The following is a 20,305-nucleotide window of genomic DNA, read 5'->3' as shown; positions in this document are numbered from 1 at the left end:
ACTGTCGAGCAAATAAGTAAAATCACACATTCGTTGGCACTTTCGCTCTTATTGTCTCGCAGCTGCAAAGAGGCCAATCAGGGATTATTAAGACAGTAACGTATGCGGGGGATTTGACAGCGAATGCGGGTTAACTAAACTTCATGATCAGTTGTAATGATGTGGCTGGAAAACAATTCAACTAGCAACTGAGCACAGCAAAACAGAGAGTAAAAAGAATAAATGCGGGTAAGTATGACTGCGCGGCAGTAAAGGTTGACAAAGTTGGCTTATTTAATGGGGTTGTGGTCGTTATTTTGTTGGGAGCAGCGACGGCTACGTCGACTTGAGTAGTAAGCGTGGTGATTCTGAAATAAATTACTAGTGAGCGGCGGATACGCATTCAGTCACAAACGACCCCGCGACGCGCATCGCTGAACACGCAAAATATACGCGAAGCTAACGAACGAACCAAAACGATAAATTTAATCATTTTTTCTACCCCAATTTATTTACATACAAACTTCAAATTTACTTCAACTTCAAATTGAGCGCGTTAAACAAAACCAATTTAATACACAGAGGATGGATGACTCACTAGCATAAAGGAGCGTAAAGTGTTTATGAAAAGTCACGCTACAATAGCATCGAAATAAGCGCGTAAAGTTAAGTGATCGACAACCTACAAAACCCGGCCGACAAGTAACTCGACTGTTACCATTCATCCTCGCCATCACCATCAGTTGCCACTTACCACATTAGCTTACCAGACGCTTTTTATTCGTTCAGCTTCTTTTGACGCTCCTAAAAATGCAATCCACGGCTAAGAAATGGAGTGGAATCACTACCGACGATCGCCGTTTACTACGTTGCATCCTGCTCGAACTGATCATCTTCATGGTGCTCGGCTTACCGATACTCATTTGCGAGTTCGTCATAGAACCTTTTCGTCGTGGATTCTTCTGTAGCGACGAGACGATACGTTATCCTTTTCGTGACAATACCGTTACGACGGTTATGCTCGGCTTACTCATTACCCTCCTGCCGGCCACGGTGCTAATCGGTGTGGAGTTTACGCGCTTCTATCGTTGTGGTCGCGTGAGAGAATCAAGATTGCTTTTTGGCTGGAATATACCCATTTGGATGGTGGAATTTGTCAAATATGCGATCCACTTCACTTTTGGCGCCCTACTAACTTTTGATGCAACAGAACTGGGCAAGTTCACAATTGGACGCTTGCGTCCACATTTCATAAGTGTGTGTCAGCCGCAGCTGGCAGATGGTAGTAGTTGTGATGCGCCGCAAAATCTTCATCGGTATATTGAGAATTACGTTTGTGTGGGCAACGGTTACACAGCGGATGATGTGCGCCAGTCAAGGCTTTCATTTCCCAGCGGCCACTCGAGCCTTCTCTTCTTCACCATGACTTATCTCACCATATACTTGCAATACAAGCTCACCTGGAATGGTTCCAAGTTTGCGCGCAATTTTCTGCAATTCGCTTTGCTCATGTTGGCTTGGTTTACGGCACTATCGCGCATCATGGACAATTGGCATCATTGGTCTGATGTGTTGAGCGGCTCCTTATTGGGTGTGGCAGGTGCTGTGCTAACTGCGCTTTATATCACTAAAGATTTTAGTACGCCACTGGAGCGCTTGCACGTCAACTTGCCGCGCCAGGATACGAGCACAACACTGGACGAGATTGCCCCAACGCCACCTCCTTATACGCTGAGGAATGGAAAAAGCAGCGAATCGTCGTTGAATAGGAATAGCACGAGTAGCTTTGGCAATGATCAGTTTTGTACGAAAGTGTGAAAAGTGTTAAATGCGTTGGTGAGAATTTAAGTCTAAGAATAACTGTGGTAACTTTAAAAAATGTAAAAGAAATAAATATGGCTGAGCACAATAGGATAGAATCTTGTAGAGTGCTAGTTTGTATGTAAAAAACCTAAAAATATTGGTAACAATTTGAAATATAGTGACAGTTTAAGAAGTGGGAAGAATTTATAAACTGAAGAAAGATTAAAAAAGAAAAACTGTACAAAATAGAACGCACTTTTGAGAAGTGAGAAAAGTTCGAAAAGTCGGAAGAGTTTAAAAACGGGAACAATATCAAATTTGGGAACAGTTCGAATATGTGAACAGTTTTAAAAGTGAGAACAGTTTTAGAAGTGGGAACAGTTTAAAAGTGGGAACAGTTTAAGAAATAAGAAATGTTTATTAAACTAAATTAGTTTAACATTTTGAAATTATTCTGCATTGTTTTGGAAGTGAGAACAGTTTGAAAAATAGGAAAAATGCATGAAAAGAGACGGGTTTAAAAAATTTATAATATATTATTGGGACTTGTCAACACCTTTGAAAATCAGAACAGTTATAGAAGTGAGAACAGTTTGAAAAATAGGGAAAGTTTGTGAAACTAAAGTATTTTAAAATATTCAAGTTATTGGACAATGATAATGAACTTTTGTGAATTGTTACATAAATACATTCAGATCTGTTCTCACATATTGTTTAAGTAAATAAGACAGCGAAGTTTGTAAAGTGGCAAATAGTCATTGCAAAGTTTGCTGGTGACATACAAAAGATTGTATAAGGAAATACTACTGAAAACCCAAGAAAAGCTAAAACGTACGCAATCTGTATCAATAAAACCGAAGCGCAGCTACTCTAAAATGCACAGCCAATAAAAATATGCCAAAGAAGTGCAAATGATGGGGGAGTATTTTAGTATTAAGAGTGAAAAATGTATAGTTTTAAATACACCAACAATTTATTGCTCATTGCGTTTTTTGCAATATTTAATCTGTAGTTACAAACATTTCCTTTGACATTATCTTACCTTTTGTAAAATTTTTTACGCTCATAGATACAATACAAAAATGCAAAATGATGAAAATAATTTTAAGTTTTATTTACTGAGAACCTGTTTTGTCGGAAAGAAAAATACTTAAACAATAAACAAATGTTAATTAGGTGTGTAGCCTTAAGAATTATTTACGATTTGCTTACTTTTATGTTCCTCATAAGTTTATGATAAATAAAAATTATTAATATTAAAAAAAAAATTCAACTAGAGAAATTATTCTATAAATTTTAATGTGTACTCCAGGTGATCAAAAAATGAAAAATGGTGATTAGAAAAGGGAAAAATGGTATGGAAATTTGAACTATAGAAACTCTGTTGGAATGAGCATTTTGGCTCCTGTGAAGGAGCTTTAGATATGGCGTATACACAGGTCTACATAAGACTTTGTGAACACATTACATGTAATCTGCTCCATTCTTGTAAAAACGCAGGCAGTTTCGAGGAAGCTGCTACTGCGAATACCTGATACTAATTTTATTGAAACTTTCCTTTACGGGACACACAAATTGAATGACTCAAGAAATTTGACTCGAAACAAAATTGCTAATCGAAAGTATGCTTCTGGATAAGTACAGCTTATTAAAAAATATTAGGAACACATGGATTTGACACTAAGATCCCTTTTTTGGTAGGCAAATTACTTTGCGTATACGAGTATCTGGCAGGGGTTCAGGTAATCTTAATCTATCACTGTATTGATTGTGGAAATGCTTGAAGAGCGACTCTAGGCCACATTAGGCTAGGAGGTGAAAATCTATGCGATACGCTTTGAAAAAAACTTGGGTAAGTAAAGTAAAGGAGAGCTAGCAGAAGTGGTTGGTTTGAATTCGGCAGTAAGCAGATATCATAAAATGATTTTTTATGCATTTACTCCAGTATAAAAGGAACTTAATTAGCCATTTTCGTTAATATACCTGTTGTTGTCCTTGTAGCAGCATAACCATTCCCCATGCATATAAAAGGAAGGCTGCTGAAGTGACAGTGCTTGGCCAAATATAAATCCGGATCATTCCGGTTACATAGAACCGACTGTCGTGGGAACCTGAGGTCATCCGGTTTGCCGCATTTGCCAGAAATATGAATTGGAATTGAATGGAGTGGTGGAACCTTTCAAATGCTTGATACGCAAAACTTATATTTACTAAGGCGTAAGGGGAAGGCATAAACTATTAATATATTTTGCTTTTAGTTTGTACATTTTATTAGAAGTATTATGCACCCTTTCTTATAAATAAATATAATAAAGCAATTTAAATTATCAAAACAAAACTTTTGCTTACCTTATTTTTTTATAAAATATAATACTTTTACGTTTTCCTACAAGATCACCTGGTTATTTCGTTAGTCACACTTGCCTTGAAGCCTGCCAGACCACAACTTTACTTATGCGCTCTCCGAGCCAGTCATCAGCCACAAACGAAAAGCTAATAACTTATGCAAGCTTCCGTTGTAATTTTGTGAATTATGCCGTACTGAAGACAAGTCATTATTTATTAAAAATACTTTTGATTTTCATGCATTTCCTTTGAGTTGACCTATTCTGCTTATTGTTGTAATATAAATATTTAATGTCCTAAGTGCACCTGCACTAAAAATACGTTTATTCCCCAAACTGAGCGTCAAAGTGGCAATGATTTTATAAAAATAGAATAATTGACACACCATAAAATAATCAAAAAAAAAATAATAATAATAATAAGAGAAGATATTTAACATTCCATGCATTGTTCGTATTCGAGTAGCAACAACGCCGTGTTGCTTCATTTGCCGGATGATGTTCAGGTGAATCATTCCGATAATACTTTTGTACATTCCAATGCTCGTCATGCTATTGTTGGATATTTTTTGTATAAATGCAGGTGTGTTTGTAATATGTATACCTGTAGGAAAAACTACTGGTGAATTAGACGGAACCCCAACGTATAGTTTTAAGGGATATGTTTCTAAAATTATTTTAGTTAGAAAAATATATATTTTTTAAATTCATTTCCCAAATTTGAAGGCCTGGGGAATTTGCAAAATGTCTCACTGGAGGGACTAGTTACCTCCTTAAGAGATCTAGGTGGCTTAAGCAACTTAGTTAGTAGAAATATGTACTTTTTTAAAGGCATTGGAAATATATTTTTTTAGTATAGCCTCATTAACTAGTCCAAATGTAACTACTTTCCGAGCAGTTCGTGTTTTCTGAAAATCGTTGTCAAGCGACAAGAAATTTTGTGAAATATTGACAATTTGGAGTTCCCTGTATGGTTTGGGGCCCAATGCGGATTTTTATAAATGTGTGTGTATAAATGTACGGAATTGCACACTTACACTTTTTAGTATAGTCCCAGTTTTGGTCTCCTTTTAACTAGTTCAAATGTAACTACTTTCCGACTAGTTAGCGTTTGCTAAAATTATTGTTAGTTGCAACAAGAAATTTTGTGAAATATTGACTATTTGGAGTTCCCTATAGGGTGTTGGCGTACATTGAAGATTTTTATAAATATGTGTGTATGTATGTATGGGATGGTACATACATTTATAAGGAAGAGCTTCTTCATGCGTATGTATGTAAGCTGTGCAGTTTTCGATGCAATGTACCTTAAGTTTACTTTTTACCTGACGGCTACCCGTGAATTTCTCAAAGTAGTTTTTTAAGGGATCTCTATACCATATATACTCGTGTGTATGTATGTATGTATGTACGTAGGAATTTACGTTTTGTGAGCGTGAAATGGCGGTTGTTCTGTGCGACATACAAATATGGAATTTACGCTCTCAGCTCTACGTGTATTTATAATAATGACTTAGCAATTTTATGAATAGTACAGCAGTGCTGATACTTATAGAGATATGTACGTATGTATGTGTATATATGTGAATATATTCTGTCCCATTTACTCGTATATTAGGTTTATATACCCAATTAGCCAAATTCGAGAAGCTATCAATTTACTATTCTAATCACTACCTGCTATTTCGTTAAGTTTGCGGGAATTCAACAAACTCATTAAATAAAACTACGTAAATCAAATTTAAATTTATTCATAAAAAATTTTTACTTTTTAATAATTCCAGCAATATTTAATTTACTCTTGAGAAAAAGACATACTCATATATATTTACAATTAGTATTTTTTAGCATTTATTTTCACTTGAACTTCACTTCATTGAAATCTTGGAAAAATTAACAAATTTTGTCCACAAGCTCTGTAGGAACTTCAGTTCTTAAAAATACCTACATATAAGTACAATAAAAGCTGAGAACATTAAGCGCAATTAGATTCCCGTATAAAAAGTAAGAATAAATAAATCTACTTTTTCAGTCTAAGAAAATTGTACCATAGAGTTATACGAGTATGCAGAGAGATGCAAATGAGACACCTACGAGTATCTTATCGTATCGAATTTTCCTACGTGAAGTATATTAGAATTTCATATAGTCGTCAAAGAGCAGATGTGTTTTTAATAAAATTATTCCTATACCAAAAATGTGTTTTAAAAATTGCTAATGCTTATCAGCGGATTCCTTTGATAATTCAATTTTAATTCACTCACTGAATTGGGTTAAAATCTTTTTATCTAAACAATTAAATACCACACAAAAAATCTCGCAATGCTTAAATTCTTCCATTTAATGGGTGTTTAAATTTCAAAGGCCGATGTTGAATGTAAACCACACCTAAACGTCGAGTTTTTTTCTGCATTTCATTTGACATTTTTCAATTCCAGAATAACTCAATTTGAACCATGGAAAGATACAAAATCAATCAATGCGTTAAAGTTATTCAGGCTTATTATGAAAACTACATATTTCAGCATTTTATTCTCACTCTGCTCGATCATTTATGTTATGTCTCGCGATCTGTCTTTCTATCTTGAGCGTAACCTGATATTATTACTTATTTTTATCTAAACAATTAAATAACACACAAATGTCTCCCCTTATGCTTAATTTCTTCCATTTTAAACTACTTAGTATTTATTCATTAAGTTGGGCGAAATCCCGGCTATACTGCAATACCGGGCCAACCCGTGACAGAGGTGGGGCAAGCCCCTAAAACACTCCGTCTATTTTCAAAAATAAGTTTAACATTTGTTGTCCTCCGATGGAGGATCTATCAGATGTTAAGCTGATAAGAACAGATACTACACTTGATCTTAGCCATAAGGCCGAGAAGCGATAACTTGAGTTAGCAAATTTTAAGTACTTCTATCCAAGGAAGCAAAGGGTAGCTGAGAAGTGGAGCAGGAAAGAAAATCTGCAAATAAAAAAGTCAGCAAAGTGCCTTACAAAGGTATGAAGGGAAGGAATATTTGCAAATATTTTTGTGTGTTTGCAGCAAAAAGAGAGTCTAATGAGTGAGGATAACTCTCCATAAAGGAAATGAAGTGTATGGGCTTCTGTAGAAAAACAACACTCCGTGCTTTAAAACAATAGAAATCTCATCCACCAACAGAGACTTTTGTCAGTTATGTGCTTTGTGAACTCGGATTTCAGCATACAAATTCAAGCAAATAGTTGAAAGTCCTTGCGGTAAGTATTACTCTTAGCCCGATGTACAGAATACAAAGGTGACATCCATCTCGTTTCGCTATTACTCTTTCTTAGTGAGTTTGACAGGATCGCTGTGTGTATGACGTCACACTTGGGCACTTTATTCGTGTATTGTTTACGCAATTTCTTCATCTTCTTGCATTCTTGTCATATTTCTTTAAAGTAGGCCACATACAGCGAGCGGCTCGTATGTGATTTTATGCTGATAGCGTAAAAATGGACAGCAAAAGCGCAGATGATGCGATTACATTGTTTGTTATTTATGCCTGTTTATAAAGAAAATGGGAAAGGGAGCCAAAAAAAAAAAAAATGCGAAACGCAGAAAAGTATGGGTAAATGATTGGCTAGTAGGAGAAGAAAAAGAAAGGTACGAGTAAACGTATTAAATCGTTTTGAATTGTCCGATTCTAGAAAATATAAAAATTGTTTACATATAGACAAGGAGACTTATAACTACAGTCTTGAATTGGTAATGCCTGGAATTGTTAAATTACATTAATACAAAAAACCATTACGGTAAACGAGTGGTTAACCGCTTCGTAATGATTCCCTGCCACAGGACAAAGCTACGAAGACTTCAAATTCCTGACAAAAATTTTACCACTGTCTCTCGACTTAATAGAGTAGAAATATGTTCAGCAATTCTCCCTGCACTAAAGCCCATTCCCATGCTCTGGTTTTTTCGTCTTTTTTTATTTGATTCATTTTTTATTTCCCATAATTCTAGCTCATTTTTTAAGCACTCAACTTACTGCAGTTTCTAGTTTCTGCCTCATTTTGCGTTGATATGCACACTTCAAGCATCAACACAAAACCAGATACCTGTTCTTGTTTTCAATGCAATGGTCGCGTATCACACCACAAAGAAAGGACATCTTCGCGAACCGTTCGCTGAGAATCTAAATTTTTTGATGCCCACAGACGGCACACATGCAGCGGATTGCGAACATTTTCGTCGTTTGTAGCCTACTTTAAACAAATTTTCGTTCTGTTGTTTTTGAATTCTCATCCACTTTATGACATTCGTTAATTAATAAGTTTTATGTTGGTTTTGTAAGTTAACCTTGACTTCTCTTCAGTTGTCGAATAAATCTTTCGCCTTTTACTAAAGATTTCCGTGGAGAGGAGTAATTAATGGGTCTATAAGAATTTTTGTGAATGGCTCAACTTTCCTTACGGGGAAGCGTTGGGCCGACAATGAATGCATTAAAAGATATTTATAAGTAGAGGAAAGTGTTTAAATAAGGGAAATAAATTACGGTTCTTCTTGTTATGAGTTTTTATGTATGGTTTTATAATTGAGTCCATTTTCTTTTTGTTTAAATGATGTTTTTGTTAGATGAGCTATAAAGGTTACATTAACCTGTCTTTTAACCATAACGAAGGCTGTAAATAGCTAATACTGCTTGATATGCTGATGCTCAGCAAAACATATTACAAAAATTATTGGGCAGAAAGCGTGTTATTTCAAAGAGTTAAAAACGGAATATAAAAAATTTAAACTGTGACACAAACGATTTTTGATGCCCGAACTCACCCTAAGTTTTCCTTCTTATCACGAATATAGGTTTTTCACATGATGGAAAGAATAATGAGATGACGCCTATCGTGGTCCCGTTACTTTGCTCTCAGCGAATTTGACAACGAGTTACGTGATTTTAGCTCCAGTATGGCCAGATTACCGCTTTCGTAACTTGATTTAGCTTTTTTTTTGTTATTTAGTCTCGGAGTTTTAGTTCTTTCTTCATGACATTTTTCTAGCCTGTTCTAATTAAAATGTAATGTTTCTAATTTTGTAAAATATACATTTTTTAATAAATATTTAAATAATTCACTCAGTTTTATTTAGCTTTACTTTTTTTATGGTGGCGATTGCACGTGTTGTTAGTGTTCTTCTGCTTTCGGCAGTCGAATCTCTCTCTCGCTACGGCAGTGTTGCCTAGCTTTGGATATAAAAACGCACTAAAATGCCCAAATAAAACACCGACTTTTTATTGAATCACTTAAAGCACTTTGTATGCGTGACAAATTGTCTTTAAAATATGCGTTTTTTTTTAAAATAAATGTGTTATGCTTACGTACAACTTAATTTATGAGTTTTTTGTTTTGTTAAGCGAGACTATTTTGTTAAGGGAACAACTTATTTGCTATATTTGACGTTATGTAACTTATCTAGTTACACTCTTTACTTTAAAAACGTCAGTACTCATTTTTTATAAACGTCAGTATTGTTTCTTTAGCATTTTCTGGTATTTTGTGGCTTATTTTTAAAATGAATACACCTCTTGGTGCCCTATGTCCCACTAAGGATTAAGGACCGCACGAAACCATTACACCTCTATGGTTTTAATCCGCATTCCGTAAATTCAAACGCCTTTTAAAATGTGTAAAAGGGTTTTCAATCTTAAGAAGAGTTGAAAAAGGGACATTTAATATTTTTGCATAACCTTAAAAGGGCAAAAAATTTAATTCACACTTTCAAAATATAAAATTTTATAAGAACCAACTACTTTTTATTATCACTAAAATCTTCTCATAGTGGCCTTTTTTAACCTTCTTTTGAATAATATGTATTATTTTCTTCTCAGAGTGGACTTTTTTAACCTTCTTTTGTATAATAATACAGTTTTTTTTTTACTTAAAGTTTCGGTAGTTTTAATTTAAAATACAAGAAACAAACACAAAACACTAAACTTATTGCGAAGTGCAAGTGGTTGGCAATACTGCACAACTTGGAAAAACGTGACGTCACGTACTCTCTGATTGGTGCAATCTTCTTTCTATCATTCTTGGGTTTTTCATAGAAAAATAGTTGTTTCATAAGAGAACTTACATTTTTTTTTAATTTTGTGTCAAAAGGCTTCAATTATAATAGTTTTTGTTAATTTTAGAATGAAATTTACTGCTGTCTAAACTAAATATTTTAAAGTTTCAAATCAGCTGACCCATAATTCAGAGCTGATACTTGGCAAATTTTAATCTTATAGCGAAGGTAAGCCCCGAAAAAAGTCATAGTTACCGGCATGCTGCAGTATGCTTTTATGTTGATGGCAAGCCAAATCTTCCATATCTTTTTTTTTTTGTTTAATTCAGCAATAAAGGATAAATGTTCAAATGCTTTTGGTTCAGATTCTAAATGAATAATTAAAAAAAGAATAGCAAACTCAAGTTGAGAAGGATGAAAATGAGAGGAATGTATCACTAAGCGCTCTCGATATGGCGTAAAAGCATCAAATAATAATAATCGCCCACTATTTTCATTTGTGAAGATCCCTACCCAAATTTAGCGGAGAACATTTTCAGCCTCCATTGACCTTAACAATTTGATATTTTTCAAATTAAAAAAAAATAAGGGAAAAATGAAGCGAAATATTGGGTTAATATATTCCACATACGGCGCATATAAACTAAATTTTATCGTAGACTCTTAACGACAATATAAAGGATAGATAAAGTAATTGTAATCCCGTGCAACTTTTTATATTTGTTTTTTGAATTAAGAGAATATTAGGAAAACTTCAGTACACTGTGAGGGCAAAGCAGTAAGCGATTTAATATTCTACAGCTTTTCCTCTTTCATAAACGATATGCCGCATTCTCTTATATTTGGGCTGTTGTAAAAATAATATTTGCTGAAATTTATGCTGCTTTTGCTACAAAATTTCATTATTTTTGCCTCAATAGAAATAGCCTTTAAGAAGTATTTTTAAGAACAAAATTCATAATACAATTTCGTAATAAAACTCCATTTAAAATCATCAGCCAAAAAGATATCTGCACACACACGCACATGGGTACGTGCTTCCCCTGTTATTAACTCGTCACTGTCGCTTTTTTGGTGTAAATCATTTGACAGCTCCACTAGCAGTTATTCATCTTCAGTTGTCTTCCACCCTCATTATCACTCTACTGTCAGAATAGGAATAACAGAGCCAGTTTGAAGACTCCTGTGGCTACCACTGCACCCCTAAACAAATTTGTTGAGACTCTGGTGTGTTCCTGCATACATTCCCATATATAATAATTACGTCTAAACATACATACATGCCACACATCACTCTCATCATCATTTCCACTTTATCGGTATGCCAAGCGTCCGATTCAATTCAATTTCGTATTCAATTAAATTTCAAATTGATTTATTATTGCGGACAACCACCAGCAGTGGCTTTGTGGACAAGAGCAAGAAAAATTAAACTGACCAAGTGCAAGTGATATCGAAATAAGTATTTTACCTAAATATGCATACACCGATCCGCTTGGTTTAAGTTTGGCATTTGCGAGAAACAGCAGGTATGCAAAGAGCAGCAACAAAACACCAGCTGGATATGATAGCACTTGGCGCATGCGTTCAAGTAGAAGAGCGAACGCAGTAGCCACAAGTCGGAGTAATGCAGCTGATTGCCATTATGCAGGTCAGCGGGTGGTCACTACAAATATGTGGATTAATTTAACTAAAATAAGATTCTGCCAGTTAAATTTGCTGCATATAATTTATTGTTGAATTGCCAGAAATAATTTATGGTTGCTTAATTGGCTCTACTATTTAAGTATAACAAAGTGACGTCTAATTATTTGACAGCAGCTAATGAAATATGAAACTACTGTGAATATTTTTATTTGGCATTTATATTTTCTTTGCTGAGATGAAGGCTCATTGGAAAAATTTGTTCATTAGTAGTCCTTTGACTTTCGCATATGCAGCTTGCTGACTTTAGACATCTGGGAATTCAATTTACAAGAACAAAACCATTTTGTTCTTAAATACCCAAAGTATTTTTGAAGACACCACGACTGTTTTCTTGCCATGTAAATGACAACTAAATATACTGACTCGGGAAATAACGTCAAATCGAGCTCTATAAATACAATAATATAATAATATAATACTTTTTTTAATGAAGTTAGTTTTATTTAATAATGTAAATATTAAAAATCAAATTTAATTTCCATTCGAAATGGTCACCATTTGCTTCTACACAAGCCTTCAAACGATTAGGCCATTCAGCTACTGCAGCACGCACGGTTTCCATGGACGTTGACGTCGATGGTCGAACTAAATATTGTTTGAGATTCTCCAAATTTCTGTGAGGTCTTCGTCAGGCCATATTGCCCCAATTCTGACCACAAACTGTGGTCCAATGGATTTTGATCTGGTCTTCTAGACGGCCACGGTTGCGTGATTTTTGCCTTATGGCTGGAGCGGAATCTTGCTGGAAGATCCAACGCTATCCATCGAAGGGAGTATTGCTCAACTGCTTCACCATGCCTTCTAAGACATCCTTCTGGCACACTTTTGTCCCGGTCTTAACGCCTTTTTCGCAGAAATAAAGAAATTTAATGCCATTGTAAGAAAGACTGGAAGGTGTTCCCGTTGAACCCTTGGAACGACATGTTTCGCGTCTTTAGAAGTTTTAGCATAGATTTTGTCGTTTTGCTTATTAAAAACTTCTTCAACAATGAAAATTTTCTCATCTGTGAATACAATATTTTCATGGCCGTTGACCGCGTGCCACCGAAGAAGCTGCTCGCATCTGTCGAGTCTAATTTTTTTCAGGAGATGACCAGTTGAGCTAAGGAAGGCCTTCATGTAGAGATCATCTCTAAATAGTCTTGACATGGATCTGGTTGATACATTCCCTTGACATGATTTTCTGCTTTCTAAGGAGAACCACGTTTGAACCACGCGAGAACTACCAGCAAAAAAGTCCTAATAAACAGCGATAGACAAACTGACAATTTTCGAGATATGGCGAGTTATATTTTCTAACATTTTTTTTCAGTTATGTAAAAACACACAAAGCTAAAACAAAAACGAAATTATATAAGGCTTTCTTTTCATTATCAAGCGGAAACTACGTTTCCTCTGAAATACATACATATATTCCAATTTTTTTTTAACCCACACGGGTTAGTTAGCATTTTTGTTTAATCCGTAACTGCAGCTTTTCAAAGTTTTTTACAGGATTACCATAGACTAGTTTTTTCAAATATCCCAAAAAATGGAATTATATGGGGAATTTAAATTAGATGCTCTTCCCGGGCTTTATTCAGATCCGCCCTTTCCTCCCTGCTACGAAAAAGTTTGGTGTAAATGCTACTACTTTATGCTACTTTACAATCACATTTGTTGTTGTTCGTGCAAAATACAAAAACAACAATTGTGTTTTATAAAAAATTTAGGTAACCGGTTTATTACATAAATCAGAAATGTATCTCTCAGATTTTTTTTGTGCAGAAACTCATGCACTTCATTTCCTTTCTGAAGGATTATCCTCACTCATCAGATTCTCCCTTCGTTGCTCATAACTTTGTAAGGCACTTTGCTGATTTTTTTCATTTGCAGGTTTTCTTTCCTGCTGCACTTCTCAGCTACCCTTTGCTTCCTTGGATAGAAGTACTTTAAATTTGCTAACTCAAGTTATCGCTTCTCGGCCTTATGGCTAAGATCAAGTGTAGTATCTGTTCTTATCAGCTTAACATCTGATAGATCCTCCATCGGAGGACAACAAATCTTAAACTTATTTTTAAAAATAGACCGAGTGTTTTAGGGGCTTGCCCCACCTCTGTCACGGGTTGGCCCGGTATTGCAGTACAGCCGGGATTTGGCCCAACTTAATGAATAAATACTAAGTAGTTTAAAATGGAAGAAATTAAGCATAAGGGGAGACATTTGTGTGGTATTTAATTGTTTAAATAAAAATAAGTAATATTATTATTAACCATCATGATGGAAAGAATAATGCGATGGCGCCGATCGTGGTCCCGTTACTTTGCGCTCAGCGAATTTGACAACTAGTTACGTGATTTTAGCTCCAGTATGGCCAGATTACCATTTTCGTAACTTGATTTAGCATTTTTTTTTGTTATTTAGTCTCGGAGTTTTAGTTCTTGCTTCATGACATTTTTCTAGCTGTTCTAATTAAAATTTCATGTTCATAATTTTGTAAAATATACATTTTTTAATAATTATTTAAATAATTCACTCAGTTTTATTTAGCTTTACTTTTTTTTTAACATCTGGTGGCATTGCCCGCGTTTGCAGGCGTTGTTGGTGTTCTTCTGCTTTCGGCAGTCAAATCTCTCTCTCGCTACGGCAGTGTTGCCTAGCTTTGGATATAAAAACGCACTAAAATGCCCATTCAAAGAAAATAACCCTAAAAATTTTTATTGAATCACTTAAAGAACTTTGTATGCGTGACAAATTGTCTTTAAAATGTGCGTTTTTTTAAATAAATGTGTTATTCTTATGTACAATTTAATTTATGAGGTTTTTTGAAGTGAAAACTACTTTAGAAACGTTGGGAGTGATTTGAGAAAAAGTGAAACGAAAAAAGCGACACTCTTGGCTACGAATATAACATATACACGTAGCGACGAACTAAATAACTTTTAGGCCAGCGCCGACAGCATGGCGCGATAGCCGAGCGGCTAGCAATGTGAGCTTCCGATCCAAAATCCTTGGTTCGAATCACAAGAAAAAAATTTTTTTTATACAGTTATTTTATTTTTTTATTTTATGATATGTTTATGAGGAGCTTTTTTTCACGGCAGAAATACACTCGGTGTTTTGCCATTGCCTGCTGAGGGGTGAGCGCTATTAGAAAAATAGTTTTCCTTAATTTTGGTGTTTTCACCGAGATTCGAACTGACGTTCTCTCTGTGAATTCTGAATAGTAGTCACGCACCAACCCATTCGGCTACGGCGTTTGTTTAATTTTACTGATGCAAAAATGAGGAAAAATATATGAATAAAGTTTGCTTACTGTTTACACATTTTCCAAAGGTGACGGAGAACCAAACAAAAAAGTCGATTTTCAAACAAATACGAGTGCATATGTGTAATTGTGTTAGAGTTTCGGTCACGCCCCAGCAAAACCTGCGTGCATATGTGTTTGTAACATTCAAAAAAATGTAATTGTGTTAGAGTTTCGGTCACGCAGGTTTTGCTGGGGACGCTCATAATAGCAACCGCGTGTGTATTTTTATATTCGTAAATATTTTCATTTTTAAATATTTGCCGCAATTATGCCGAAAAATAATGCAGAAAAGTGTCGTGAATATCGACAGAAAAAATAAATAGCATCACGGAATTCATTCACGAAAATTTAATAAAGTATACACCAGAAGTATCGCGGATACTTAGAAAAGATTACAATAAAGTTCCAATGATTTTAAGTGGCGATTTTAACGTAAATTTTGCATTGGACACAGCGGTTCCTTTAATTGACGTTCTCAATACAACATTCAATTTAAAAATGTGTAACAATCGCACTGAATCGACAACACGATCAAAAACAACCATTGACGCGGTATTTCAAAGACATGTTGACAACATCGAAACCAAAGCATTTGTATCATATTTTAGCTATCATAAGCCACTCGTATCATTTGTTGAAATTGAAAACATTGAGGATGAATAATAATAAAATGAAGAAAATAAAATATGAACTTTATATCAATATTATAATGAACCTATAATTATCTTGCTCCTAATGCTGCTTTCGTCTTATTCTCTCTCAGTTTGTTTTACGGAAGGTTTCACTTCTATCGCGTCTAACCGTTAGACTGGTGTTTTTTTTTTGTTAAGCGAGACTCTTTTGTTAAGGGAACGACTTTTTTGCTATAGTTGAAGTTATGTAAATAGATAAGGTACTCTTTTTGTAAAAATGTCAGTATGGTTTCTTTAGTATTTTCTAGTATTTTGTTGTTTATTTTTACAATGAATATAACTCTGAATGTCCTGTGTCTCACTAAGGATTGATGACCGGAAGAAACGATTACACCTCTATGGATTTAATTCGCATTCAATAAATTCAAAGGCTTTTTAAAATGTGTAAAAAGGTTTTCAATCTTAAGAAGAGTTGAGAGAGGGGCATTTAATATTTTTGCATAACCTTATATGGAGCCAAAAATTAAATTTGCACTTTCAAATTATCAAATTTTATAAGAGTCAAAAAATTTTCATTAGCACTAAAGTCTTCTTAGAGTGACCATTTTTAACCTTTTTTTGTTTAATAATATAGTTTGTTTTTTAACTTAAAGTTTCGGTAGCTTTAAATTTAAAAAAAGAAACAAACACGAAACTTAACAATTTTTGCATTTTCGGTATAAAAAAGTACTATATTTATTGCGAAGAGCAAATGGTTGGCAATACTGCACAACTAAGCAAACGTGACGTCACGTACGCTCTGATGGGCGCAATCTTCTTTCTATCATTCTTGATTAACCATGATTCAATTATTAAAGGTTTGCTCACTTATGACATTAGAATTCTGACACTCCCTTACAAAAGGTCGCATTTAAAAAGGATGAAGAAAATGAAAATATTAAATAACTTTTTGCTTAAAAAGGGTAGCAAAATAGTCCTTTCTTAGTTAAATTATAATAAAATATAAAGTATAAACGGAAATTGCCAAGTATGATATTAAAAAAAAAATGGTTTAACTTAATGCTAGAATTATATTTTGTGAATTAATTTTTAAATTCGAGACTGATCAGATACTTCGTGATTACCTAAGTATTAAGACCTTGAATTCTATCAAAGAAGAAGCGAATTCATCATGAATTTGGTTGACTAAAAACAAACTTTGAACATACTCACGGCGCATTACTTTACCATGCCTTGCCCACGTAAGTTTGGAGTTTTGACCACCCAGTCAAGAATATTCTTACATTCATAAATACTTAACAAACTACCTGCACTTATTTAAACTAATTATTATTATATCGACGGCAGCTGCCGTAGCCGAATAGCTTGCTGAGTGACTGCCATTTGGAAGTGCAAGGATTCAAAGCCCCGGGCCTGAAACACCAAACGATAGGAAATGTTGTTTGTAATAGCGGTCGCTCTTCGGCGGGCAATGGCAAACCTCCGAGTGTATTTCTGCCATAAAAGAGCTCCTCATAAAAATCATCTACCATCCGGAATCTGTGATTAATAACATATTGCTAAATGAGCTCTTGTTGGTAACTTATGTATTTTTAAAGTAACCTAGTAGGTACTTTCCCAACTTAAATTTGAAAGGCATCTGGCTCAAATTGTCAAAACGTCCATCTTTCACGTTCATTGCCCCAAAAAGATGCGCTATCATATACTGAATTAAGATGTATGTCAGGATGTTTTCCATATAGTTTTGGTTATGGACATACCGAGCAAGTTCTTGTTCTTAAAAACCCTTCTCAAAGCACAATTTTTTTACTACAAATTTTGATAAAAATTTCTAGAGTTAGCAACCCAGTGTCTTGCTAAGGGAGCCGATTTGTCAAGAGGAAATGAGAAAGCTGCTTACTGAGCAAACCTTTTATTATTGAATCATGATTATCAACTTCGCTCAACATAGAAAGACAGATCGCGAGACATAACATAAATAATTGAGTAGAGTGTGAATAAAATGCTGAAATATGTAGTTTTGAGAGGGTCAACAGAAAGTATAGATGCGTACTCGTATAAAAAGCACTCAAACCTAATTCTGTATAAATCTTGTTTATTAATTTGTTTTAGTAATTGAGACAGATTACTTTGTGCTTTCTTAACTCAAAGGTATAAGTGAGTCATTTATTGCGAGAATGAGTCATCATAGCGTAAGTAAATCCTCTGTCTGTTTAATAACTGATATAAAAAGCTAACTATCATAAAATACTGAAAAGATACACAGATATATATCTCGGTCTAGGCAGCAAATGTTTGCCTACACTAATCTAAATGTTTTGCAAATCGCAGACATCTAATCTGTGAATTATACGCTGCTTAAGACACTATAAAGAAATAAAGAAAAGAAACGCATGTGTCAAAAAAAAAAAAAAAGAAGAAAAGAAGCAAAATTAATAAAAAATATAACCTTAATAAGTATTGTACCAGGAATCCGGGCGTAAAACTTATTAATTTTTATTTATTAATCTTGCCGCAGTTTTAGAGTATTTTGCATGAGTTCATCGAGTGTATTGGGATCTCTGTGTACGTAACTACCCACATAATTATGCATGTTTAATGAACACCTGGGCTTGGCAATGCAGGTAAAAATACCATTTTTTTATTGAGTTGAGCATTTGGGAAGAAGATTATAAATTGACATGCTTTTTGTATATTTATAAGTGTGTGTGATAGTGTCTACACAAACGCTTTTAGGAGCTATAGGATTTAGGAATAAGAATATTCACATTAATTAATTTACATTTCTAATGCGCAAAACATGAGCTTCTGAGCGGTAATCGAAAGATTATCTAAATGCGGTACATTTTGTTGAAAAAGCTAAGGCGAAATTATTATATTTTTTTGAAGTTTTATTTGACTCTCCGAATCTATTGCATCACCTTCACGGTACTTCTGCCTGATATGAAATGTTTATGTCATTCATTTTTTCAAGCTTCGAAGCCTTTGCTGAGTTCGAGTTCTTCCAACCGCTTCGGTTTTTATCTACTCAATGTTGCAAAAACGTTGTTCTTTGAGTGGCTTTTTAAGATTAGAGCAAAGTTAGAAGTCACACGGCGCTAAGCCAGGCGAATATTTTTCTTATATTTTTAGCGATTCGCTCTCGAAGAAAAGTACAGCAAGAGCTGGAGAATTGAGTATTTTTGGCAGGATTAAAGGGGATTCCACTTTTTAAGGCAAAAAAAAATCTCGCAAACTACTTTGACATGATCTAAATGAAATTTGAACAACATCAGTGTGGCTCCTAACTATGAAACCGTGGTTTTTGAGAACCACCTCGATTTTTTCAATTCAAGAGCATGAAGCCAATTTGCTTGACTTGCGGTTCTTTCGCTGTTCTCTCACTGTTCTTGATGCTGATACTTTGGATTAGGGTACGAGGGCTTAGTCTTTGACGCTTTACATTTTGAAATTTTTTAAATTATTTTTATTATTTATAAACAGTTTTCGAGTTAAATGCAAAAAAAAATAAATAAAACATTTTGCTTTTAAAGAGCCTGCACCTCCTTGCATAAATGTACTATTGCCTGTAGCAGACATTTATTTCCTAAATTTTAATTTAAGGGGACTCGGTGGTCTTTCAAAAAATCGATTTTTTGTTTTTTCGATATTTCGAAAATTTAATGCAGAAATTTTCAAAGTTATAGCTTCCACATCCCATAAACTAGGTACAGAGTGGTCCACGCGCTCCTGTACCTCAAACTTTAAACTCATGTATCTCAAAACGACTTTTTTCTGCTTGGTGTTGTCAAAAAACAAAAAAAAACAATCCAACCGAATCGTCTGAAATTTTAATATGTTATTCACAACATCAATGGCTATCGCCCATACTAGAATCATATTATTATTTCAATTACTTCGTATTTGTTTGCTTAAAAAACTGAAAAAACCCAATTTTTAGAGTGTCAAATTCAAAACCACGGAATTTTGTAAATTTTTTTTTAAGAGAAACTTCTTAGGCGGCGATGGACGAGCGAGAATAGAGAGTAAAATTTCAAGGCCATGCAACGTTTTGGAAATTTTCGTTTCGAGAGAGAGAAAACAGATATAACGTAGAGGAAAAGGAAAAAGAGAGCTATACCTTATATATGGTATATCTTAGACACACTTTAGGCTATTTTTCCAGTGTTTTTCCTTGTGGTGGCTAATTTCCAATGAGAAATAACACTGCCTACTTTTTGGCGCCTGTTTGTTGGTGCAAACTTGTAGGAAATATATTTTTGGTGCCTACTTATATGCGTTATATTTCCTTGGTGTCTACTGTTTGGGGCGTTTTATGGTCCCTATTTTTTGCGTTTTGTTTAGTGCTTACTTTTTGGCGCTTATCTCCGTTTCCTGGCTAGTGCTTGTGCATACTGTAAAGTGCTATCTATTCCGGCACTGGATTCATGGGTATTGTCTTGCGGTAACTTGTGCCGTTGCTGCGGTCCTAGAATCGTTGCGTTTGTGCGAGTGATAAATGCTCGAAGTAGTGCGCGTTGTT

At 34.6% G+C, this 20,305-nt stretch overlaps 1 protein-coding gene and 3 non-coding genes across 4 annotated transcripts; 3 read left to right on the top strand and 1 right to left on the bottom strand.

Annotated features, from left to right (window-relative positions):
• LOC128860602 (putative phosphatidate phosphatase) lies at positions 1–3,033 on the top strand. Its single transcript, XM_054098221.1, has one exon. It carries the CDS (start codon positions 790–792, stop codon positions 1,795–1,797), a length of 1,008 nt encoding a protein of 335 aa, XP_053954196.1. The 5' UTR covers positions 1–789; the 3' UTR covers positions 1,798–3,033.
• Positions 3,034–6,822: 3,789 nt separating this feature from the next.
• Positions 6,823–7,018, bottom strand: LOC128862611 (U2 spliceosomal RNA). Its single transcript, XR_008454511.1, has one exon. It is a non-coding gene; the product is annotated as a U2 spliceosomal RNA (small nuclear RNA).
• Positions 7,019–8,450: 1,432 nt separating this feature from the next.
• On the top strand, positions 8,451–8,568 carry LOC128862645 (U5 spliceosomal RNA). Its single transcript, XR_008454527.1, has one exon. It is a non-coding gene; the product is annotated as a U5 spliceosomal RNA (small nuclear RNA).
• Positions 8,569–13,814: 5,246 nt separating this feature from the next.
• On the top strand, positions 13,815–14,010 carry LOC128862614 (U2 spliceosomal RNA). The gene has a single exon (XR_008454513.1). It is a non-coding gene; the product is annotated as a U2 spliceosomal RNA (small nuclear RNA).
• The last annotated feature ends 6,295 nt before the right edge of the window (positions 14,011–20,305 follow it).

This window comes from Anastrepha ludens, chromosome 4 (genome assembly GCF_028408465.1).
Source record: "Anastrepha ludens isolate Willacy chromosome 4, idAnaLude1.1, whole genome shotgun sequence".
Taxonomy (NCBI): Eukaryota; Metazoa; Arthropoda; class Insecta; order Diptera; family Tephritidae; genus Anastrepha; species Anastrepha ludens.
This window is presented reverse-complemented; position numbering and strand designations above follow the sequence as displayed.